Genomic DNA, 17,572 nt, shown 5'->3' with positions numbered 1-17,572 from the left:
GAGGGGGGTGTTGGGGGCGGGGCGGGGGCAGCCTAAGTGTTGACATGGTGACCCAACACTTGGCCTGACCCTAAAGTTTAATCGTCTCACATTTGGCTCTGCTCAGGGACACAAATGGGAGATGGAGGGGCCTAGCCACAGAGCCTGAATCTCACTTATAAATTCAGGGTGTGAGGAGCTCCAGACCTAGCCTCGCATTGCTCCGCGGCTCGAGAGCGGATCCTAAGAGGAGGAAATCATGCCTCCGATGGTAAGGGTTGGACTCTTGATTCTGAACCTTGGCAGGCTCTGTTGACCTCGGGAAGGTACTATTTTCTCTAAAGCTTCAGTTTCCCCATAAGACAAAAAGTGGGGGGACATGGGGCTGATGTGTGGGGAAGGTGAAAACGTTTGTAAAGTTCTCACATATTAGCTCATACGTGGCAAGTGCCCCCCAAGTGTCAGCTATTACTAGAAGGTCGGCCCATGAGTCTCTCTTTAAAGTGTGCTGGTTGGCTACGAGGACATTCTTGGGGTCGGTGTAGACCCTTCAGAGGCAGGAGAGTGTAATAGTTGGGAGTGCCAGGCTCTGGTGTCAGACAAACACGATTCACATCCTGGCTTTGCCAATTTACTAAAGGGGCAAGTTTGGACAAGTTATTCAGTTTCTCTGAGCCCTAATTTTCTCATTTATAAACTGGAGATGATATGAAAAGGGTTGTTGAAAGACAAAATGAGATGATGCCTGTAAAATCCTTGGAAAAGTGTTCAACACATAGGACTTGGGGAATGTTAGCTGGTTTTTATAATAATTATTATTATTATTTATTGTGTTATTACTAGCATTTTATTGAATCTCCAAGGACAAAATTGACAGCCAAGTTCATTTCAAGCAAGGCCTGGAACTTCTACCATCTATACAATGTTTTGTAATTCTAGCTTTAGCTGCCACAGTCAAGTCTAGGCTGGATCTCCTGCCTCCCCACCTCCTGTTTGGGGCCGCTGTGTGGATATGCTATTAGGCTGAGCTCTGAACCGCCCCTCTTGGCCCCGGCTCACAGAAGCCGTGCTCTGTTCCTCTGGCCATGGTCCCTGCTCAGGGACTGACAGCCATCCCCCCTGCTCCCCTTCCTCCCAGCAGACGCACTGTGCTTGGGGCTGCCAGGAGCGGCGGGAGAGCACGGCCCGCAGGCTCTGTGTTATGGCCTCCGTGTTGTACTTCCACCTGGTTTGCAGGTGCAAAGGACAGCAGCACGTCTTAAAATGGGGGCTCCTGGCAGAAGGTGGCCAGAGAGCGTCTCTATCCTACAGGCTCCCTTAGCACAAGGAGCGCTCAATCACAGCAAAACTGGGGTTCGAGCTCACGGGGACAGAAAAGCAATGGGAAAGAGGCACCCCTGGGACTCTGGCAGGGACCTGGAGCCATGCACCCCAGAACCTAGAAGGCTCTGCCCAGTCTCAGGGCCCCTGACAAGGCCAAAGACTGCTCGACTGCTCTCTCTCCTTAAATACACACAGAGAGCCTGCCAGCAGAGACAAACGCAACCCAGCTTGGGTCTGGAGGGTGGTAAGCTTTTTGCTCCGTGGTGGCACGACTAAGATGTAGGACTGAACACTATCGGCTCTGAGAATCCGTACACGCGTACGTAACTGTACTGCAGTAGCTACGGTTTACTGAACACTCACGATGTGGGATCTCTGTGCTGGTTTTAAATGCATTATCTCAGTCAATACCCACAATTGCTCTATCAGGCATGATGTCATTTAACAGATGGCCTTTCTGAGGCTCAGAGAGGTTAGGTAACTCATTCAAGGTCGCACAGCTTAGCAAGAATTGGAACTAGAGGAGAATTCAAACTCGGACTGTCTAGCAGCAAACCCTGGGAACTGAGCCACTTTCGGCTGAGAAGGGGGTGCTCTGCCAGAGAACAAAGTTGCCTTCAACCCCTCCTCACCCCGTCCGCTATCCACACATAGTCACTGCGTTCTCCCTGTGCTATCTGGGGCCTCACTCCTTTATCAAGCTTCTCCAAGATAATAAAACTTTCTGGTTCATTCAATCACGCAGGTACCCCGATTGAGCCCCTCTTCCCTCTTTGTCAGAACAACCTGAAGCCATCTCTCGTGGCAATGTATCAGAGAGATCCTTCAGAATGAACGAATAGAAAGCTGCCTTCATTTTGCCACTTCACAATATGCTCAGGTAGGAATGGGTTACTGGCCTAAAAGCTGGGCCATGATACTCTTTGAACCCCTAAACTAGATCTATGCATATATACATATATGTAACACATGCATATATGTATGAACATACATCATATAAACACTATTCCTCTGATTCAATAAAGTTATTTTTATTTTGTATTTTGGAAATAAACCGACCCATAATTATTTTCTTTATCTGAATTAGACCTCAGGACAGAAAGCCTGGTTTTTGCTGTAAGGGTGAAAATACAATGGGAGTAATCGGGGTCACAGAGTAGATCTTAAGCAAGGCTCGGCCGGCATTCCCTGTCGCCAGCCCTGGAGGACTGCGAGTCAAAGTCACGGTCTGCCTTCTTCCTGACTCCTTTATTCATTCAACCACATCATCCCCAAACTGCCACAGAATTGGCTGCCTTGTGGGTATTTTTACTCCTCAAGCCAGAGGAGCAATTAGGCATTTTAAATAATTACTTTTGTGATGACAGCGATATCCAGACCATTCTCAGGCCTTAATCAAAGTTACCAGCAGGTGAATTCACAGCCTTTGCCCTAAGGATATTGCAACAGCTTCCTGACTTCCTGTTTCAATATGACTGTCATTTCAAAAGAACTACTCCGAAAGAGGGGAAAAGAAAATCCATGTACATGTGAAATTTAACTGAACATAAGACAGGCAATAATTCATGTTTTCCAAATGAATCAAAATGTGAATCAAGCTTGGGGAATGTATTTGATCCTCTCGGGATTACATCACAGGTAATTTCATACCCTCATAATGTGTTTTGAAATAGACATTTCATGTTCCCAGGGGCAACATCTGAAGTATTATTCCTGGGCTTTCAAGCGTTTTCATGAGTGATGATGCCGTGTTGGGAAGCCAAGTGTTGATCCATTATAGACACACTTTACTGACTGCAAGCCATTTGGAAATATACATATTATGCTGATCTTTATCATTTTTGGTGCCAGACCCAGACAAGATGCAGATACTGACAGAGGACAGGCACCTAATTTGATCAAAAGACAAGATTGCCTTACATGACCTGTAGGGCCTTTATCAATGCCTTTCAGATGTGACAAACTAAGAAGAATAGGGCAAGCTTGGAATCTTAAAAGGTCATAGAGCCTTTTGACACTGAGGCTCTCACCTACCAAAACTGCACATTCGTCCATACCTTGCTTTGCATATATTCTGTGGGCCCCAGGCCCTCTAAAGACCCTCTCTAAAGACCATTGACCCCTACAGATCTATGGACACATAGATCTTTAAGAAATCTCTCTTACAGCCACATTGGATTGAAATTTAAAAGAAAACTTTGTAGTGGAGTCAGGGCTAGGAGACATAAGTGTATTCTGACCTATGAGAGAAAGCCCCAGAGATTTTATTCTTATCCTCTTCCTTAGCATGGGTGTTGCCTTATTTCCCTACAGTGACACCAAGAAGAGCCCCACTGTCCCTCTCCATTGGGAGCTGAAGTAGGAAAGAGGCTGTGACCAGCAGGGCCATTCCGCACTGTTGGTCGATGCAGTAACGAATTCACCATTTTCCCCACATCAGTACGTGCCTCCCTGCTAATCCCCTTCTCTATTCTAAAACCAAGTAATCACAAAACAGAGAGGAAAATGAAGAGCAGAAGAAAAAGAGGCCTCACTTCCTAGTACAACCATAGGTGTCTGTAGGTCTCTGGAAAGGCACAGGTATGGCCATCGGAGCATCCAGGACTCCTGGGATGCTTATTTTCCATCCAGGCTGGAGAGGCCATGCAGGTGCTTCTCAATGTTTGATCCAGAGACCACCTGCATCATCATCATCACCTGAGGAGGGGTTAAACTACAAGTTCCCTCCCCAAACCTCTAAATCAGAATCTTCATTTAAGAACCTCCCTTAACCAATCCTCAGGCACTCTCAGGGTTGAGAACCTCACCTACTCGCCTTCCCTGGATGTTCACAATAAGAAAACTGACTCCAGGAGATAGTAGCCTTGAAGGAAACATCGATGAGTGGAAATCCTTGTAAAGTCAGAGACAGCACGTTCAATCCAGAGAACTCAAGCTCCAAACCAACTGGGGAGTCTCTATCGCTGTATTGTTTGCCAACTTGAAATAAAGCAGTTCCTGGTGCTCAGTACCACCAAATTGTGAAATTCAACAATGCTCAGCTCCTCACAAGGACGAGACTCTGAATGCCGAACAAAGAAACCTGGCCTCAGAACACAGCATTTGCCGAGGATTTTTATGACGGCCATTTCCATCCAGAGAATCTCCTGGTTGGCCGAGTCACCCCTTACCCAAACCCACCCCCATCTCAGACCTTCGAAAGATGACTTAACCACCCGGGATGTTAAGCCTCATACCCAAGAAAATTGATGTCTTGGCCTTCAGTGGAGAGAAAGGGTCATCAAGAAATGCTTGTCTTGCTAATATAAATATTTATTCATCCCCTCCAGTTCATATACATTTATTCAATGTCTACGAGACAGTGGGCACTCTCTTAGTTGCTGGGGACACAATGATGAGCAAAACACAGACGCTACTCGGCCCTGATGGGACTGTTCAGCAAAGACACCACCTCCAAAACAATGGTAGCTCTTTCCAAAGTCGTCAGAGCTCATTCCCCACCTCCTGCTGGGGGTAGAGTGGAGCCAGTGCAGAGGGACCAGGAAGCCTGTTGGCATTTGGAAACAACCAACCTTGGAAAGAACTGCGACTATGTTGAAAAGCCGGCCTGATCCTCTTCTGTCCGGCAACCCCACGGCCTGGCCTTCCCAGCAAACTCTTACTAAGACATCGAGTTGGCAGACAGGAGCATGTCCCCGAGTTTCACAAAGCAGCCTCAGCCAAAACCAATCTCCACTCAGGACAGAATAAAGTAGTGAGTTGTCCGGACGGTTGATTGTCTCTCCCCGAGACAATGGCGTGTTTATGTGTGGGAGGGTTGGAAGCAGGTTGTTAACAGAAAACCCACCGTAAACAGAGCTGTTAATTCGGTGCCTGGCAGGGTCTTCTGTTATCTTCTCAATGCCTCCCAGAGGGGATAAGCCTACCTTTTCATTTGAGTTGGCAGCAGAGTTATTTTTTTGCACCTGTTGCTCTGCTCCAATAACAACCCAGTTAAGCATTGATTTGTTGGAAAATAAACAGAAAAAAGCAAAGAAAGGCATCTGCCCAAACAGCCTGAGCTGGTTTGACTGAGCATTCATGCCAATTTGTTTTTCCTATAAAAACCAAAGAAAAACCTGTGCTTTCAGTTTGGATGCTACCTTTCCACTCCCTCAGAAGAAAAGGAGGTATCGAATAGACCAGCCAGAGCTGGCAGGACCAAGAAGCCAGAAGACACTGTACTTTTCCATTGGCTGGCTCTGTGAGGGCACTGAGGGGTGTCCAAGACCTGCAGAATGACATGGCCAGCCTCCAGTCAGCCAGGTTAAGATCATGAATCAGATTAACAGGACCAGAGAAGGGGCTGCCGGGAGATGATCAAAACCCAAACCACACTCTCCCGATGGTTGACTTCCGAAAGTCAACATGGCCCAGGGAGTAGGTGTGGTCTACAGGTAACCTAAAGCAGAGACTCAGCGTGCCGAGTCTCAGTCCGGCCTCTCCCACAGACTTCCTACAACCAGCCCTGGGCAACAAGCATAATTTGAAAGCCTCTGGTCCCTCGACTAGTTTTTCCATCGGGGAAACGAGGCTAGCCATACCTACCTTGAAGGTGGGCTGTGTAGACTCACTCATGTTCTGCCAAGTGACTTGAAGTCCCACGTCCCAGGTAGAAAGGACCTGAGATGTTCGGGGTTTGATTTCTGCATTAATGAAAGCATGATTGCACTCCTTTCTCATCGGTTTGTCAATATCACATGATGAGCTCAAGCCAAAAAGGGCCACAAAGTGCTAAACAAATCACTCAAATGCAGATCACAACAACACTAATTAAGCAATCATCATCATCATCACCCAGCCTTCCATATACACAATCAGAGAAAGCCTCTCAATGTCTCTTTTCTAAGCCCCGAGAAGAAAGCACAGGACGTGGGCAATGTGCAATGTTCCCCTAGATTATCACCTTCCCCCAGCTTTCTCTCAGCCTTTGGGTCTTCATTATCACCAGGCCACTGGCTTAATAGGGGAGTCACGGCAGCAGGGGGAGGCCTCAGAAATGCTGCCTCTCAAGAAGCGTTAAGAACAGGGTGTTCCGACAGGGGAGGGACATGGCTGGCTGAGCATTCCCCAGCATTCTTGTCATGAGCAGGGCAGGGAGTGGAGTGCCTCAGAACCAAACCGGGCAGCCAGAAAAATAAAAGATTTAACAACACCCTCAGTTGACTGAAAAATAAATAAGACCAACTGTGCAGGAATGCGGGAAGGGTGGAGAGAGGTAAGAGGTGGGGATTGGAGCCAGGGAGGGGCTGGGATGGACTGGAACAATGGATTTGACCACTTCGAGATTCAAGTTTTCTTTCCAAGAAAAAAACCAAGATCCTCCAACCAAAGAAAGATGAATAGCCACTACATGGAATCTCAGACTAATTACAAAACACCCCCAAACTATGACAGTGATGATAGTTTCTATTTATTGAACATCCCCGACGTGCTAGGAATTGAGCTCGGCTTTACAGAACCCCGGACACTAGTACTAATATTATCCCCATTTTACAGATGGGGCGCAAGAGGTTAAGTGACTTACCCAGGGACACAGAGCTACTAAATGTGCTGGGGAGTTGGCGGGGGGGGGGTGTGTGTGTGTGTGTGAAAATGACAGAAATGCAACATAATTCTCTGTAACTAAAAATGGATCCTTGTATTTCCAAAGTGGAAGAGGATGTCTTTTAGAACCTCGCACTTTTGTGGAAATTGAGATCCTTTAAGAATGGCTCCCATCATTTTTTCCCTAAATGTAAATAGGCGGCACACCCATCCTACTTGTGCCCAACTATAAAACCTCCCTCTGGTGTCCGTCCATCCCGATGCTACGGAAGCAGCAGCTCATGGCCACTCCAACCCATCTGTCAAAACTTTTGTCTGGCTTCTTGTTGAAAGCCCCAGATTGACTCAGGGTCTGGGCTTGGCTGCTTGAAGCCATCAGACTTATTAGCCATGATAAAAGAGCAGTAATAATAACAAGGCAAAAAAAAAAAAACAGTTGAGAAGTTAAGGGGAAATTATGGCTCCTTTGGAAGAGCACCTGGTGTCTGAGCCGTCACATGTGGATCCTGATGACAGACCCACTGTGTTGTGTTGCAGACATCACACCGACGAGAGGGAGACTGTGGATATGTCATTTGGGAGCCTGAATTCCATCACTTTGACCAACAAATCTAGGAAAGTCCCCCCCTTCTTCTACCATGTCCATGACCCTGGAACAGTTTGTAAAAACTGTAAAATGCAAACAGAACCTCAGAAGGCTTATTCCACGATCATCTTGGACTGGAGAAGCAACTGCTATCTGAACCTCCTCACAGATTAAAACATCTCCTCTTTAGAAGAAATAGCATCTTCTTTTTGCACAGATAATCATTAAATGACAAAAGGCAAGAAAGCCAAGTTCATTCATATCACCTTCCTACAAGAATGAGAGACTCTCGGCACACCCGGTCTCTTCTTCCCTTCCAGAACACACTTCGCTCTGCTTCTCCTAGCTCCCTGTCTAGGTAGTAAGCCCCTTGGAAAATGAAAAACGAAAAAACCCAACAGCAAGGTAAACAACTCCCTACCAGAAAGATTTTCCAAGGAACCAGGTACCGTCCAGCTGGTTATTCAGCTATTCTTCCAGTTGCTTTGGAGGAAAGAAATCTTTGACATTCAAAAAAATCATAAAATTCACCAACTCAGAAACTACACATCCCTCTTTGACAGGCCTCAGCTCTCCACCAAAGGTCAGCCAGATGAGTAAGGGGGATCTCCAAGCAGAGTCCCGGCTCCCCAGTATCAGGAGTCGTCACACATTACGACAACAGCATCCCAACCAGGGACGGACCAAACTACGTAATTTGCAGGGCTCAGTGCAAAAGGAAAATGCAGGGCCCCATGTTCAAAAGCTATTAAGAATTTCAAGACTGAAATTGCAGAGCATTAAACCATGCCCAAGACCTAAGTGTGGAGCCCTGTGTTACCGCACGGGTTGTGTACCCAGGACACTGGCCCTGGCCAGTGGGTCAGTCCCATCCTTTGCCTTACCCTGCAGCAATGCTCTATCACCATGGGGAGCAGGGGGGAATCTTTTGTCTTTGCCCCATGAATGACCTCCTAAAGTAGTTGGTAGTATTAAACAAAATATGACATTGAACATGCCTGTAATAACACCTGGCTTACAGCAGGCACCCAACAAATGCTAGCTGTTATTACTATTATTATCATCATCACTATTAATTATTATTAATCATTATATTCATTATGCCAAGGTCCCTCCACAACTCCAGAGTTACCCATAGGCAAAAACAATGAGTGGGAAGAACATATACCCCTGTTTTGACAGAGACCATCTATTAGCTGACGTCATTCAGAAACCATTCCATTGGCCCTGTGCAAGAGAATGCTATAAATTAAAAGTTCCTAGACTTTTATTTATTTATACATGGACCCATTTTGCAGTCTGGTGAGACCTATGGACCCCTTCTCAAAATAATGCTTTTAAAAGACAAATTAAAATAACAAGATTAGAAAGGAAGTTTATATTGAAATACAACTATCAATATACTTTTTAAAATTAATGTGTGATATCATAATAATATATGTGCCTCTTTATTAACGCATTAAATAAGAATATCTAGTGCAGTTTGAATAACCTCCATGATATCAAAGTAATGATGAACATCGGTATTTTGAGACATCTGCAACAGGTACAATGTGATATGAAAATGTCTGTTAATCTCTCTTGGTGACAGTCAGTCACAGCTAATGTTACTGTAGAGTTTTGCCTACATTTCCATTGAGAGACAATGTTAAATTTTAGTTAGATTATTAAGAATAAAAACATCATTTTTTATATACCCAAGTTTGCAAACTCCTTGAATTTTTTCCATGGACACTAGGAGCCTGTTGGGTCCTAGGTTAGAATCTTGCTCTTTTATCAACAGCGAGGACTGCTTGTGCAACTCAAACAGCTTCTAGAAACCACTTCCACGTGACTACAAGTCCCTCACAAGGCACTACGAGTGTCATTTGAACAATTTACCAAGAGGCAGACCCCGTGGCGTCTTGCGATTTTTTTCAAAGCTTCTAGAACGCTGACGGTAGTAGCCAGTATACATCTGGGGACACTATCAGGAATTTTAGGGGCGGGCAATGGTATATGATGTTGGAGTCGGTCAAGTGAACTGCCTGGAGGGGAATCAGTCTCTTCTGAAAGCCCCTTACGTGCCAGGCATCAAAACACACGGTTGGAACATGCCGGGTGCCCACATCAGGTCTTCCTTGGAACTCCTACAGGATGTGGTTTGCAGCCGGCTCAAGACAAGCTCACTCTGGAGGTCCCCCGTTACCATGGCTCATCCCATATCCCTGCTGCCCGCCTTCCCCAGTGAAAACCTTATTGCATTTCTTTCCCAAGGCCACAGTGAAGAATCTACATTGATCCCCTTGAAAAACTAAATCCCGGAATTAGTCATCCACTCTGACCCAATCAAGACTCTTTGAGAACACCCATGTTGAGGACTTACCCTCAATTTCCATTCTACAAATTACTAATTATTTACTCACAAGCACTTGTCCAAGTATTTTCAGATGTTTTGGTCTAATTTCATCCTGACAACGGCCATGTGCAGATGCTATTAACCTCATCTTCCAGAGGAGGAAGTCGAGAGCTTTCATAACTCACCCAAACTCACTCAGCTCCTCAGTGTCAGAGTCAAATCTGAACCCAGGTACTCTGACTCTAAACCCAGCGTTCTCTGTAACACATTCCAGCTGCTTCCAAGCAATAAAACACTCACAGCCTCCCACCCAGTTCAGATACACAAGCGGCCAAAGTCTACTGTTCTTCAACGTTGTTCAGCCCACAGCGTTCTAGCCGGTGGAGTTAAGACGGGTGAAAGGTGAGCTAAGTGCTGTCTGAGTTTCTAAGTGGACATTTGGCTGAACTTGGGGCCAAATCGAAAGCCCACTGCAGAGGCAGGCCAAGTCTTGTGAGTAGTCACCTTGAAGTCAGCACCAAAAATAGCCTTCACCTTCCAGACCTCACTGACCTCATCCACCAGAAAATCTGATTGGCCCTACTGGCGGAGTGTTTTCAAAGGTTCCTAAGAGGAATCCCAAAATAATATCTACCAGACAGCCATATTCTCAAGCTCCGTTGTCATATACAAAAAGTAGAAGGCCCTCTTCGTATTCTAAGAAAGACCCAATAGACTTTTAGAAGAAGTTGTTTTCAAGCTAAGGAAGGGCTGGCAGGGTGGCAGAAAATTTTCTTATCCATAGCTGGCCCAATGAGGGCCCAGCCCCCAGGATTGTTTATCGTATGTCTATGATATAGAGTGAGAGGGACGTGGCAAAAGATGCAATTTTAAGGTCGCCACAATCACAACAACTTCAAAAAAAGTGTGTATCTAGATGAAGCCATACAAAAGTAAAAATAAGTAGCTATGTTAAAATAATAGGGTTAATGAGGTGGTCTATAAAAATATTATAGTTGACATTTAGGTTCCTTTTTATTTTGGCTTTGTTTTCCCCAGAAAACATGTTTTGAATCCACCAATGCTGGCCATATTTTTAAATAAATAGGCAGATAATAAGGATGAAGATGCTTCTAAGAAAGTCAGGGAAGGAGGCTCTAAGGGCCAGGGTGTGCAGGGAGATCGGAAGAGGAGAGATAATATGAATCCAATAAACCAGAACAAGGGACCCAGCCCATAAAACAAACCGAAGACAGAGTGTGGTTAGGTGCTAGTGAAATCAATTTTCAAAGGAGTATTTTACAGGGTGTCTCTTTTAAAACAAGGCCAATTAAACCCCCTGGAGCCTCTTTAAATGGGCCATTCTGTTTGACCCTGTTGCAAGCTCTGGTTGCTCCAGATTCAGGCTGAGGCCCTCTGAGAACACCGAGTCTCCAGGTGGGCTGCCCAGCGGCTGGGCCAGCCATGCTCTCCCTCTGATGGCATCTTGGTTCTTCTTCTAGGAGAAGGGAGTCCATCTCCATCCAGTCCAGCCAATAATCCCTGGACAATCAGTCAAGCAAGCTGATTAGCACCCACAAACGGAGTGGACTCCATGGGTGCCCGAATGTTTCCAGCAGGCGGCCTTGGTGTTTTACAGATGACAGCCTCAGAGGGCCCTGTGGCCGCGAAACAGTTGCTTTCATCCATTTCTACACCCCCACCCACCTTGAACTCCTGAAGCACATTGATAAAGATGAGATGTTGTCATGGGAACAGACGCTAACACCCTTAATCAAGACTCTAGGAATCTGGTCTTAGTACCTCCACCAGGTGTATCCCTTCAGCCATGGTCCGAAGACCTTAAGGAAGCCACTGAAGGGCTCCTACTGACCTTAGTTCCTGTCTCATCCTTAGAAGGGCGTCCCCCACCCCTTCTCAGCTGCTCAAACTCAAGCGAAACCTGCGGACCCGGACCGCTGGGCTTACCTGCTTTCTCCCAATCATCAGAATCTGAAGGTGGAAACAGAGCTTAAAGATAACCAGGTTCAAACACCTTTGTCTGGATGAAGACACGAAAGCCCAGAGAGGTGGGGTGTCCTGCTCTGGGCGCCCGGCTTTGCCAGGACTAGAAAACCAGGTCTCCTGACTGCCCGCCAATCCCGGGTACCGCCTCGCGCACACAGTGCTCCCATCATTCAAAAATGTAAGTCTGAAATTCTTCAGGGAAGATTCTTGAAGAAATATTTTTTTCTCCCCTCTGAAGCCCGACAGATTTTTTTTATCAAATAACTCTGGGGGATCCATGGAAATTTCTACTCCAGCACAACTCAGCTTCCTGACATCAATGCCATTTGGCTTGAACCTACGCCCCATCCTAATATTAGCTGCTGTGGGAGCCATTCTCCCCACTGCACCATTTGTTCTCTGCACAGCCCTAGAGCGTGGTCTTTTAAAACCCCGTCACACTGAAACAAGCATAACAGTCACCTGTTTCTAGCAAGAGCCCAGTCACCTGCGTCTTAAAGCAAATCATATTACTTAAAATCATATTACTAAAAATTAGACAAGAAAACATTAAATAGAATTTATTATCATCCTCGTCTCTTCAATTATTCAGCAACGGATTTGAGACAACACTGGCAAGATCTGACTGCCGTCCTCCCTCTGTCTTCGGAGGACAATCCCCCTCGCAGACTCAGTTTACCCAAGCTGGAAGCCGCCACCCTGCATCAGTGAGCCAGTAACAGAGCCGGGGTGAGAATGCATTGTCTCTAAACACAAGAGCCCCCAGGGGACTCCATGCCTCGGGACCGGAGCCCCACCCACAACAGAAATGACTGTCACTTCAGTTGTCCCAGAAAGAGATCTCAAACAAGAGAAATGGGCTGAAACAGCCACAAAAAGGTGTGACCAAGGATCAAGTTCCAAGTTCCTATTTGGTTTCTTAAAACCGTGGCTCTGCTCCTGAAAGGTGTGAGCGGGTTCTGCCGTGGCCTTCTTGGTGTCCACCCCAGCCCACCTCCCAGAGCTCTCTGAAAATCGCCTCTGCTGGAAAGAGGCCAGAGAGGCCTCCATCTGGAGAAAGGGGACCAGACTGAAGGGCTTCTGAATGATGTGTTTAAACCTCTCTGTCTGTGCCTGATGCTTTCGCATCAAGCAGGGTTCTCACACTGGACTCTCAGAAAAGGGAGGTGGTCTGAAGCTTACAGCCCAGGGCTAAAATTCCCTAAGCTGGGGAGTAGGGGAGAAAGAGGAGAACATAAAACATTACAAGATTCCAGAAAGCTAAATTCTATTTCCTAGAAGTGAACTTTGGCCCAAAGCACTCACATTCTGACCTAGGACCCGATCGGAGTTCCTTCCAGTTTCCAATTAGCTAATTGAATACAGTTGAGTAAATATTTTAACCTCTCAATTTCCTTTTTGTCTCAGCGTCTCCAGGGGTCAAAAAGATATTGAAAGAGGTTATTTAATGGGAGTATAAAGAGCACAGAACCATTAAGAGGAATGTAGGGCTTCTCAGAGGTCTAAGACGTCTCCATTTGGGGGAGCTCATAATATATTAAAAGACAGAAAAAAAATTAAAAAACTGTTGTTTGAATTTAACAAATAAATGCTTTGTAACACAAAAGGACAAATAGAATTGAATTTGAGATCTTCCGTACATACGAGGCCTGAATCCAATTCGTTGCCCTGCCCACAGTCACTCTAGAAGGGGCCTGACTACTGCTGCCATCCTGAACAGCAACACAAGAAAATCTACAGCAGTTATTCCTTCCAAGTTATTTTCTTTTAAAAGGCCTCTATGAAGTACTTCGGAAATGTGGAGAAGGATTGTCTCCATGATATTTGTTATTCTTTCAAATGTGATCACAGACTTCTAAGTGACCCTCATTTCAGGTTCCCATGGCTTTTCAAATTCATCCACATCAGCCATTAGCAGGTGGTGTAGAAATGACAGAGCCTACATGACTCTGGGTTATAAGAACACGGAATGGATGGCTTATGTCAGAGTCTCAGAATGCTAGATCGCAAAACGAAGACAAGTGAAGCCTTCTGCCAATTCCAAATACAGCTGTTAAAATTATTCTTGAAATCTTTGATGAGCCTTTCTCTGGTGGGACCTCTTACCCATGAAGCACTTCCTAAGGACTTCACCTTCCCTATCAGAAATCAGCGCGTCCCTTGACCTCTGTGGCATTAGCACATGGCCACTCGTGATCCTTGCCTACCGTTTTACACATTGAAAGGCTCTCTCTGGACACATCCTCACACCCATGCCTGCAGAACCAATTCCTGAATCAGTCCTCCCTTCAGAAAGTTCTCAGTCCAAGCCCCCACTTTCTCCTTGTGACTAAGATCAGTGCAGATAACTAGCAGAGACCCTGTGGACTAGACGCACAGGGTCTCCCAGGTCATCTTAGAAGGACACACGCTTCCACAACACGGGGGGTGCACTAAATCTGCTCAACCACAGGTGGTGAAAAGGTCACCTCCCTGACTTGATGTTGTTATTTACCCCCAAGATGAATTCCACACAGTTCCCAGTTCTACCCACATTGAAGCCAGCACTTCTCTACGGTGTCCAAACAAATGAAAAGAGTCCCTGTTTTGGAAGGCATTTGGTGCTGTTGGCTCACATCTGCCTGTCTGGTCTTAGTAGCCCATGATGGCACAAACGAAGGGTTAGTCTGTCCCCTTGCGATATGGCAAAACTCTTTGTCTTTTTTTTTTTTTCTGGACAGAACCATTTTTTGGTGTGCAGCTCTCCCCAGTGTCCTTGCCTCCTTGGGCTGCCTGACCACTTTTTCCAGTGAGGGTGCCTATGCCATCGCCTGTTTCCAGCCATTTTCCAGCAACAGATTAAACCAAAGACAAATCTGCCTTTCTCTCCAACCAGTGAGTCAGAAAAATTACCCATAGAAGACATCTCTAGATGGTGAGAACGTGTGCTCTGAGCCCCAACAGCTATTCTGCCAACCCCAACCCGGGTTTCATTGAGCTACACCAGGGTCGACTATCCCTGACTGCCTTTTTGTTTCACAATTCACCCCAGGGAAATGGCTTTGTCACACAGATAGAGGGAAACCAGGGGTCTTTTTAAATTCACAGTGGTTGGAAGTCCAGACTCAATGCAGGGAATTCACAGATAATATCCAAAGAAGCCCAGCTGCCTTCCAAAATAAAATCTGAATCGGACCCAGTGAGGTCAGCACAGGTGAGGCGAGCTGCACTTCCTGCCAGCTGCCTCCGGGAGTCGGCTTTATTTTCATCTGTCTGATTCAAGGCAGGCTGCTCTTTCCACTCAGGTGTTTGAATTCCAGATTCAAAAGAAGGTTTAAAAATAAGGACTTACCTCATTTACCTAAAGATTCTGGGTGGGAAATCCAATAGTTGTGGCTAATGGAGGGGAGGCAGCAGGCAGCCCGCACGCCAGCTCCCACGGGGATAGGGAACCAGGGGTGTTATCACGTCTGAGCCCTCATCAGAGTGAAGATAAATGCATATGACAATAATTTTAAATCATTTTGTAGGATGTTAAGCAATAAGCCACCAACCGGGAATTCCCTAAGTCACTTCCCCCTCATCTGATTGGCTGCCGGGCTCTTTAAAAAAATAAAATAAAGGATTACAAACATTGGCTCATTTGCATTTGGCCAACTCACACGTTAGTGTTCAAACAAAACAGGTCTAACCAGGTTATGCCTGTGTCTCAAGAACAGAGAGACGACCTGTTAATGGATGAGGAATTGATTTGGTGGTGACTGTTCTTTTCAGCTGAGAGACTGTTTCAGGTGAAAAGCGCCATGCTAGCTCCCCAAAGACACCATCTCCCCAAAGACGCCTTAAAGCAAGCTAAGCAGAGGTTCAAACATGGAGGAAATGATGGTATTGGGGAGTGGGGGCCATATTAAACACCTGTCTCATGTATAATCTGCATTTAGTCAACTCTGCTTTGGCGTCAAGACCTGTGCCCTGGCCGTGTGGGTATCAGGTTCTGAAGGGGCGCTCCCCAAGGCGCCATGATTGCCTCTTTCACAGTGACCCTTGGCAATGTCAACGGACTTCGAAAAGTCATTCTCTACCCCCCTACCCCCCACCCTGGCCCCAGATAAGAGCTTTGGGAAGTTTGAAGGGAGAGTCCTGAGAGGGAGGGTCCCCTCTGAGTTGTTCAGGTGGAACAGTCAACTCTCAACAATGCAAGGGCTGACTATCCAGTTGGCGGATTATCCAGGTTCTTTATTCCTTCTTGACACTCACATGGTCTTTTTCCTGTCGACACTCCCTATAGGAAGGAGCTAGAGAGAAAAAGACCAAGATGCTGAAACTGGAAAGAAAGCACCACAGCGTGGACAAGAACAAGGTAGACTCCCCATGAGGATTCATGGATTTCAAGGGCCCTGGCAACCCCCATTCCCCCGGGGCTGAGGGCCTGCTTTGCTGGGTCACAAATGCATTCCCACCATGTAGGTGAGTGACGGCTCCTAGCAAGGAAAAATACCATCCCCTAACCATTAACTTTCTCTCTTGGGTCTTCCTGGACACTGGCCTGGCATGAGCTAAGCACCCAAGCAGACTTCTTTAACTCATCAGAACTCCCCTTTGTGGGAAAGAAAAGGGAAATTGAGTTTTGGCAAAGAAATAAAGATTTTGTGATCAAAACCAAGAAGTTCCTTGTATAAAAAAGAAAGTGTGTATGTGGGCAAAGACTGAATAGAACAAAAAGTAAGTGGTTGTCCTACTCAGGTGGAATGGTGAGCAAGTAGCACCAGCATTCCTTTCTTGCCTGTGTTCCTAGTTTACTTAACATGAATGCAGAAGTTTTTGAATGGGTGAAAAACTTGATGGGAAAGCAGGGGTGCATTGGGGAGGGTCTTGGAACTCAGGCAGGTCTCAGAAGCTTGGAAGGTTTGGGGAGTGCAATTTAGGCAGCCCCGAAAAGCCCCTTTGCCTCCTAGCCTTCCCCAAAATCACCACCCTCCCCTATTGTCCACCTGTGTATTTCCCAAGGGCCCTGTTAAAATGCAAATGTCTGATAAAAAACAGTAAATGTCATTATTGCACATTATCACATTAGCCCCAATTAGTCTATCAGCTCCAGATCTGAGAGCAGAGCCCTGAGGGAACAGACTGGTGACGTTTTGCTTGAGAGATGAATCAGGAGCAATCCAGAGTAGCATCTCCACCCACTACACAGGATTTGCGTGCATGCGGGCGTGTACGCGTGTGTGCACGTGCAAGTGTGTGTGTATGTGTGTGTGTGTGTTGGGGGTGGGGTGCTGTGGGCTGTTATTAGTGCCAGTGTGACTCCAGGAAGTAAACTTGGCCTTCTATACAATTTTGCCTGAGATTAACCTGAGACCGTGCGGGCCAGGTGGCAGCTGGGGGGTGTGTGGTCAGGAGGTGATACACTTTAAAAGCAACCCCAAAAGTGGTGTGGCTCACTGGTCCAGTCCCAACCACTTATAATTTATTGTCCCTTTCATTTCTAGCTGAAGACTGCCAGTTACAGCTCCTCCATTCCTTTATCCGCTCTTCTCCTGCCTACGTTAGATCAAAGGACTGCTCCGTTAAGGTCTTCCCAAAAAGAGTCATTTGGAGATGGTGGAGGTGGAAGGTGATGGAAAGATGTCACCTCATACTCATGAGCTATTTTTTTTGTGGTGTCTTCATCTATATAAAATACCTAACAATGTGTCTAGTACTTAGTGGGTTCTTGTTAAGGATTGGATCTTTTCTTTACCTGGGTCTTAGCTGAAACTTCTAGAAGAAAGACAAACAATACCTCCCCTCTCAAA

The 17,572-nt window shown here is 46.2% G+C and overlaps 1 protein-coding gene and 1 long non-coding RNA gene across 4 annotated transcripts in view; one reads left to right on the top strand and one right to left on the bottom strand.

Moving 5' to 3' along the window:
* The window catches only part of EHF (ETS homologous factor), a 37,120-nt gene extending 21,851 nt beyond the window's left edge, over positions 1 to 15,269 (bottom strand). The window contains exon 1 of one of the 3 annotated variants that reach the window (XM_002920621.4): positions 15,130 to 15,269. Coding sequence is in view for 2 of the 3 variants with exons in the window: in XM_019801151.2 (XP_019656710.1) it covers positions 5,890 to 6,024 (135 nt within the window). In the remaining variant the exon portion in view is untranslated. Of the gene's footprint in view, positions 1 to 5,889; positions 6,043 to 15,129 lie in introns of those variants that run through there. The other 2 variants (XM_019801151.2, XM_019801150.2) reach the window with 2 other exon arrangements.
* A 178-nt stretch (positions 15,270 to 15,447) lies between these two features.
* Positions 15,448 to 17,334, top strand: LOC117796735. Its single transcript, XR_004621391.1, has 3 exons — positions 15,448 to 15,568; positions 16,066 to 16,137; positions 17,267 to 17,334. It is a non-coding gene; the product is annotated as an uncharacterized LOC117796735 (long non-coding RNA).
* Positions 17,335 to 17,572: the final 238 nt, after the last annotated feature.

The sequence above is a fragment of the Ailuropoda melanoleuca genome, chromosome 16 (genome assembly GCF_002007445.2).
Source record: "Ailuropoda melanoleuca isolate Jingjing chromosome 16, ASM200744v2, whole genome shotgun sequence".
In the NCBI taxonomy this organism is placed as follows: Eukaryota; Metazoa; Chordata; class Mammalia; order Carnivora; family Ursidae; genus Ailuropoda; species Ailuropoda melanoleuca.
Note: the sequence above shows the minus strand (reverse complement) of the source record. Positions and strands in the feature narration are given on the sequence as shown.